Consider the following 8048-nt stretch of genomic DNA (forward strand, 5'->3'; position numbering starts at 1 on the left):
ATGGGAATGCCACTCACCACCCAGACACTGGCTGCCCTGCAGGGCCCACAGACTCAGTTGGTAAACTGTGTTCTGCCTACAATGGGTGTGTGCCAGACAGGAGGTCTGTCAGGCACAAGTGGACTGCCCAGCACACCTGAACACAAAGACATGGTCTTCTGAAAATGAAATTAGTCTAGTTATTTTCAAAATAATCTCTTTGGGAATATCCCCTTTAATAGCTCATCCTTCTTCCCCAAACTCTCTGTCTGGTATCTATTCCACAGAAGGCTTCATCCCCAAAATCTTAATACTTCTTTCTCGTATGGATCCAACGTGTATTCACAGGGCTAAAACTTAACAAGAGCCACTGAGAGGTATCTCAAAGAACACCCGCCACCTCTCAGATCACAGCCTCAGGAGACCACAGAGGCAAAATTTCAGCAAGTCAGTAGGTCCCAAAGAGTTCATCTCCTCCCTGGTGCCAGGACCAGAACCCAGTCACCTTCTCCTTGCTCATCCCTTCTGGCCCACAGCCAGTCTTGCTCCACGTGCTGCTGCTGGCAAAGCCCAGGCTTGCACCACATTGAGCACGAGTGGAGAGGGAATGCATGTCACCAGTGCATCCACCTGTTAGCACATTCCACCAGGAAAGAAGATGTGACAGAAGATACCAGGACAAGTCAGAGCAGGACATGGGATCTGGGAAAATACAGCCAGCTCCAGAGGACACTCCCTGCACTTTACAACACAGCACTGAGCTGGACACATACATGAGTGAGTGATTTACTGAATGGCTTCAGTCCCCAATCCCACTTGCAAGCATGAAGTCACTCAAGTACAGCAGGACTTCAGGCAACTGCTAATGAGTAAATGGAGCAAATAAGCTAATTAGAAAAGTGATAGTCAAATGAGTGATGTTGGGAAGATGATTCATTCCTGCAGCGATAAGCAGGCCAAAGCAGAAAGACCATTTCAGGAACATTATCCTTCTCCCTGTGGGGTAGAACTACCCTCAGAAGAGGCTGTGCCATGCCCAGCTGCAAACATTGAAAGGCAGATGCTTCACAAATTATTTTTTTTTATGGTGATAAGCACCCAAATAAGTGTCCTGAGCTGCAGACGCACCAAATACAACAATCCGGGTGAGTAGCACAAGCCTCCATAGTAGAGAGATTTGGAGGGAGACGAAAGGGTTTCTAGAACTTCCCTGCTTCTAAGAGCATGTGTCTGGGTACCATATTGTGCCTCAAGGCCAGTTCTACACCCTTACACCATCCTCACTCTTGATTCCTTCTTTGGACCAGTTAGGATAACATGATATGAAAAAATGGCTTAAACATGAACCACATGAACCACAGAGCCTGCCACCAGCTCTTCAGAGAGCAGGTTGGGTCCTTGGGAGTCTGACAACATCCCAAATGCAACTTCAAGGGTGATACATCCCAAACAGTAATAACAGAGACACTGGGGGGAAGTGGGGGGCAAGGAAAGGCTCAGCCTGACCCTGCCATCCAGTGAAGCTTTGTTGCCCAGAGAATACCCCCACTGCCAGCTACGTGGGGCTGGAGGCACTGGGTGAAGGCACCAGCAGCCCTGCAGCACCATGTTCAGTGCTCATTTACTCTCCCTTGATGTAACAACCAGCTGTGGTAATGCAGAAGGGGTGAGGGCTGAAGATGGAGCCACAGCAGACAGCTACAGCCAGGCATGTCCAACTGCTCAGTGCTGTTCTCACCTGCATGGGCCTGGAAAACATGTTGGTCAGCACTTCTTTCCTGGCTTCAGAATATTTGTCAGCACCAAATGTTTCATTTAAGCTTTTCTAGAGGAGAAAAGAGAAAGAGCATTCAGTCTTGGCAAGGTGTGGTGGTAGGAGTGACCCAGACATATCTTATTGGGGTAAACAGCAGAGCCAAATTCCTCCTTTCCCTGCAATTTCGTTGTAAACCTGAGATTGAGTTTTGCTCTGGTCCCAGCAGCCTTGACAGGGTGAGGGGAACCCTAGCTCCATACAGCACATCAGAGCACCCATAGCCCCTCTCCTGACCTGTGCCTGGCTCCCAACCAGCCACAGAGATCTTCAGCACATGGACTAATGGGACTCTGGAGAGATGTGGATATGGGAGGTCACTGCCTGGGGCTAGTGATGAGGAAGGGCTGGAGGGTTCAAAGTGCAGAAGAGGAGCTGAGTGTGCAGCTCCGCATCTGCTGACATAGCCTGGGCGCAGCCAGCGAGGGGAAAGCAGTCCCAGCTGATGGAGGGGCCATGTGGGAGGCCAGAGGGGATGGGATTAACAGAGGATTATCCACAGTCCAGTTGCAGCAAGTAAAGAAAATCCTGGAACCTGTGCTGTGCTGTTCAGCTGGAGTTCAGCCTCAGGACACGCTCAGAGGAGGATCGGTTGGATACCTCCCGCACTGGCTGCTCCTGACCTTTCCCAGCACCGCTTTCCAGTCCTTCCCAGTCCCTGCACCCCACCCTGCACTCCCTGAGACCTTCAGCAGTCCAGACAGAAATCCCCCTTGCAGAGCTACTTTTCCTGCAGTCCAGAGCAAATGCCCTGCCTGGGACTTGCTGAGAAGGCAGAGAAAGGAAATGTGGGTGTCCCAGTGAGTGCCACTGCACTGAGATATCCTTCTCATTGCAGAGAGGGCAGCACTAGGGTCACCTACAAGGTCCCCCTCACCCTGCCCTAAGCTCTGTGTACACCAGCTGACCAGGACAGGCTGGGTCACCACTACCCAACGCTAGTGAGGTTAAGAAGAAGTGAGGGAGGTGTTTTGTTATGGCATGGGATATTTGTCAGCTCTGCATGGGCAAAAGGAGAGAGGGAAGAAACCTCACACTGCTGCCACAAATGTGCCATCATGCAGCCGCACACCCTTTGCCCCCATAGCCCTGCTCCCCACCAGGCCAGTGCACTCACATGCAGGGCTCCTGCGCTGCTGAAGTCGATGTCAAGGCCAACTTGGTTGCAAAATTCCATGAGGTCTTTCAGCAGCTTGGTTTGGGGTGGGGGGTGGCGGCGGAGCAGGGCCTGCTCGGGGAAGGAGCGGTAGATCTGATGGGCCACGGCCATGTTTGCAAGCAGCATGAACTCTTCCACCAGCCTGCAGCACGAGAAAAACAACCCCAGGCCCCAGTTAGAGAGGGGAGTCCCCTGGGAAACCAAGCCAGCCCATAGTGATGAGAACTAATATGACACAGAGGGACAGGGGAACAGCTTGTAGTTGCTGTTATAAGCAAAGATTAGATGTGAGACTGCAGCAAATCCCCCCCCAAATTCTCACTTTCTAGCTGAGGTTTCCCCGAGGACTCAGAGCAAGCCAACCTGCTGGCGCAGACAAGCAGAAGTCAGTGATAAATTGACAGCTTAAATTAGGATAAAATAATCTCCCTTTAGGTAATTTTATCTCCTGAAATGCTCAAAAAGCATAACAAACGATGTGCAAGAGATAGCACAGAAAACAAACATACACCCCTGTCTTCCTGGGCCAGAGAAAACAGCGTCTCTCTCGCTCCCCCAGCCCGAGCTCAACATGTGTGGTCAAGCCCAGCCATTGAGCCTGGCCTCTGCACTGGGTTTCCACCCAGAGCAGGACCCAGCACATCCCCTGGGCAGGGTGAGCCACCAGGAAAGCCTGCTGCAGGGCTGCCTCTGGCATCCAGGTAATCCAAGGACTCTGAGGGCTCCTCCATATGACCTGTAGACTGCTGGAGGCACCCCAGGCTGAGGTGAGCCCCAGCTTCCACCTCTGAATGTACACACAGTGAATGGAAATCTCCAGGGCTATACAGGGCAAAGAAAAGCAATCCCAGCACTAGAGATCATCTTTGGAGCATTTATGAGTTGCGCCACCAGCTGTAGGGCTGTGCCACAGGAGACTTGTTTAACTGGCCTTAGATAAGCACAGAGATGTGCTTAACTGGGCTTCCTGCTATTTGCTGCATCTATTCCCAGTGCTCCTCGCTGATGCTAATTGCCAAAAAAGATAATAGATTTACAGAAGGAACCTCATCCTCTGAGCAACACCCAAGCGAGCTGTCACTGGTTATGCAAAGCAGTGATTTTGCAGGGCTGGCTGGGGGACCTGGGCTGGAGCTGGTGGCAATGCAGCTCCCAGCCCCAGCCATTGCTGGGGGGACAGGCCACGGGAGATGTGCAGGGTGCTGTACTCCCAGGGTACTTGCTACCAGCAATGGTATGTTCTCAGCCTCGGGTACTTGCCCAGAACTTGAAAGAGAAAGAGAACAAAGACAAGCCCAGATGAGGAATAAACACCTGATAGCGATAACCAGCAGTAGAAATGTTTGTCTTTAATGGGAAGGAGCTCCCTTAAGAGCCTCGTGGGCTCTCCCAGAGCACGTTGTGCCAGAGGCCAATACTTCAGACCCTGCAGGGAGGGTGGCAGGGACACCCTCTTGCATGGACAGTGTGGGAAGGGGTGGTGAGCAGCACAGCCCAAGAGGGAACAGGTCACCCATCCCGTCTCCTGAAACACCAAAAGGCCAAGGGTTGGGTCAGAGGGGTGGGCAACAGCCCGGAAGGGGAGCATGGTCCCTACACACTCCTGATGGGCGACTTCCAAGAGGTTGAGCCAAGCTCTTGCTGCTCCTGTGCGGCTGAGCCAGCAGATGGCAACATCGGTCCCTCTACAGCCTCCGGCACCGGGGGGCTGCGGGACAGCATGGCCCAAGGGTGCTGGGCACCCCGCTCTGCAGCACCCCGGGCTGGGAGGCAGGGCAGGAAGCAGCACCCAGTGCGTTATGGCAGGGCAATCCCCACCTCCTGGGTGTGGGGAGGCCCACCAGAGCTCTCCCAGCTGCCACGACTGCAGAGAGCGGGTGGGGAACAGTGGCCTGAGGACACCTGTGAGGCTGTGATGGCCCAACCTCAGCCCTGGGAAGCCCCTTCTGTCCAAGCCAGCCTGCAGCAAGGCACAGCAAAGAGTGTGGGCTGCAAAAGGCAGTGCCTCCCCTTCCCGTGGGCTTTGGTGCAAAGAGGAAGACATTTTCAGCACTAGCCCCAGCTACTCTGCCACACACATGAGCAAAGGCTGGCCATGGAATTCCTGTGCCTTGAAACACTAAGGAGTGAGGTGCAAACCCATCAATAAATACCCATGAACAGCATCTCTTCTTTGTCACAAGCACGATGATATCAAGTCCTAGAGACAAACACTCTTGAGTGCTCAAGCAGCTCCTGCCATCTTGCTCCCATTGAGCACTAGTGTGAGGAGCCTGCACCTCTTACTTGCAGTGACACTTTGGGCTGGATACAATTTCCAACTAATTATTACATTCTTTTTGTTTTGTTTTTACCATTTTGGATGTTGGGGCTTTTAAGTTTTCCTGGAGGCATCCTTGTTCTGATGCTGCAGGTAGCACTGATTTGAAACAAATATGTGCACATCCTCCTGCCAGGGATGCTTTTACACCCAAAGAGAAACTAATAGCACAAGATTTCTCATTTTACTCTGCAAAATCCCATCCTCTCTTCCTTTAACATGCCCACACCTGGAGCCACCCCCAGGCAGCATCCAAGCCCCCATCAAGAGGGGGTACCCAGCACACGGCTGACTGCACAGGCAGGGAAATCTTACCAGGAAGCACCCAGGAGCTTTGTACCCGTGACAGGGTGTGCAGGACATGATTGTAGATATTCAGAATTGAAAAGCTACCAATCTTACTCCATCACCCAAAGGCAAGGGAGGAGTCACAGCTATGGTCTGGGCTTCCCGGAAGCAGATAACATGGACAAGGTCAGACATTGCCCTGTATCCAGGGGGAACAGAAGCCCCAAGACCTGATGGGTTGGTCCATGTCAGCTGAGGTTAATGAATCACAGCAGCCCAGGAAGGCTCACTGCCCTGTGGGTTGATGCCAAAACAAACTGCAGGGTCAGGGGGTCCTTGCCAGCTGTGGATCAACCAAGGGTCACAGAGCTGCTCCCCACACACACCCCATTGCAGCAGCCCTGCAAGCATAATAGGAAGGAACAGTGTGGGGCTGCTCCAGGGTAACTCCTGGATGGGTTTGCTTTAACATTGAGATTTAGTCCCCCAGGGAGGGGAAAGCAGCTTCCAGAAGAGACATGTTATAGCTGGGTTAATCCAGAGCATGTCAGAGCTTGTCAGGTTCAGAGGGAATGGGCTGGGGACAGCAAAGGAGCTGGCACCTGCACCCGGTGTTAAGCCAGGTCCCCTCTTCTGCACAGGAATGAGGTCTGTGGCTCAAGACATGAGGAGGGAGCCAAGATCTGCGATGAAAAGCTTAACATGGTGGTCTCATTGCACCTACAAGGAAAATGATATTCCCAAGAGAAGCTCACTCTGAGAGTGCATGGGACATTGAAGACTCAGGAGGACAAGCCAGGGCTGGGACAGCCCCCAAGCCAGCACAGCTGTGGGTGCTGAGGAGCAGCACTGAAGCCCTGCTAACTTGTTGGCAGGTCAAACAGCAAGAGGGCTGTTGTTTTTTTTTTTTTCTTCTTCTTAAAACAGCCTAGTTTGGAGTTTGGCTCAGTGCAGCTGGCAGACGGGACTGCAAAGAAAAATATTTCATGGCTAAAAAAATGGAGACAGAAAGACTGGTCCATCTGAAGGCGCGCTGAATGAATCCCATGTGAAATGTGTTCTAACGCCATCGCTGCAGTTTCCTCTGGATTAGCTGAGCTATCCTTGGCTCCTGGCTCCATAAAATCCCATAAACAATCTGATCTGAACTTTTGCCCTTTCTGTACTGATGCGAGGTTTCCTGTCCTGTGGAGAGGACTGGGGGTTAGCAGGTGGCTGTCCCTCTCATAGGTGCCTGCAGATCCCAGCTGTCCTGCTCACCAGGGCTGCAGGAGGGACCATTTCCAAACCTGTTCAATGCATCATTTAACATGTGCACACGCGAGACGGAGGAGAGGGAGGGGAAGGGTGACTTGCAAGCTCTGTAACATGTGTAAGCATCTCCTGCCAGCTCTTTCAATACCCAGGTTTTGCTTCTGAGTTACGGGCTTGGTGCAGGAGTTAGTGGGTGAAACTCTATTGCCTGCCTTACACCAGAGGTCAGCCCATGGGCACAGTTTTCAAAAGCACTTGCCTCTCAGTTTCAGAGGTGGCTGAGGCATGCTGGCTCCTAAATCCCACTGACTGCTGGGGAGATTTCAGGCTCCTGAGATGCTCTTAAACACAGAACTTGGTGCTTTTCCAAGTATCTTAAATGATGGCCATAGCTCCTGTAGGCAAATAGCCACCTATGAAACCACCCAGCTGAAGAGCACTGATGACACCTTGAACCCAATCTACTGGGCTGTAACTCCTCTCACACAGCTCCCTAACAGAGCCAAATATCCATTGGATGCAGGAAAAGAAGCTGCACATTCAGATGCTGGAATTGCTTTAGCAGCAGCATTACTATTTGCCCTGTAATAGGCTAACTAGACTCTTCCCAATCTCTTGATAGCAGCCTTGAAAAGCTACTCACATCCTCAGCTGGTTGGGCGGTTGATGGCAAGTAAAATATTGGTTTGTCATGCTGAACCTCTGCAGAGTGAAGCTGGGCAAGTAAAATGCCTGTTTGGCTGCTTGTCTCCATAGCAATGCAGCCAGGCGATACAACAGCCATTGAAGTGCCCACTCTCCCTGATTAACTTGACAAATGACATTAGCCAAGCAAGGTTTGCTGCAAGGGATAGACAAGGAGTACTTTGTTTGCAATCCAGTAAGTGCAGGAAGGAAGCAGGCAGCTTGGTTAAAGCAAAGCACAATTAAAACATGTGCTGTTCCACCAGTGTAACAGACCTGTAGGCTTCAGAGCAGACGGCAGTGAGGTGGGGCTGAAGAAGGCACAGCTCTTCCCCAACACCACCTTCTTCACCTCCATCCCCCCCTGCAAGATGTAACCACTGGGTGTACCCAGGCATTGGAAGTGGTCTCATAGCTACAGTACAGGCTCAGGGATCAGCCTGAAACACCAGATAGCGCTTCCATGGCAGCATTTTTCTCACTATTGATAGAACAGAGAAGTTGGTCTTCTCATGTAGCTCATTGTGGAAACCTGTTCCCAAAGGGAAAGA

The 8048-nt window shown here is 51.8% G+C and overlaps 1 protein-coding gene across 1 annotated transcript in view; it reads right to left on the reverse strand.

Annotated features, from left to right (window-relative positions):
* DIS3L2 (DIS3 like 3'-5' exoribonuclease 2) overlaps positions 1-8048 on the reverse strand; it is a 167093-nt gene that overhangs the window by 7535 nt on the left and 151510 nt on the right. The window contains 2 exon segments of the mRNA XM_009999669.1: positions 1718-1804; positions 2910-3093. Of these exon segments, the coding sequence (XP_009997971.1) occupies positions 1718-1804; positions 2910-3093 (271 nt within the window).

This window comes from Chaetura pelagica, unplaced genomic scaffold (assembly GCF_000747805.2).
Source record: "Chaetura pelagica isolate M959 unplaced genomic scaffold, ChaPel_1.0 scaffold20, whole genome shotgun sequence".
NCBI lineage: Eukaryota > Metazoa > Chordata > Aves > Apodiformes > Apodidae > Chaetura > Chaetura pelagica.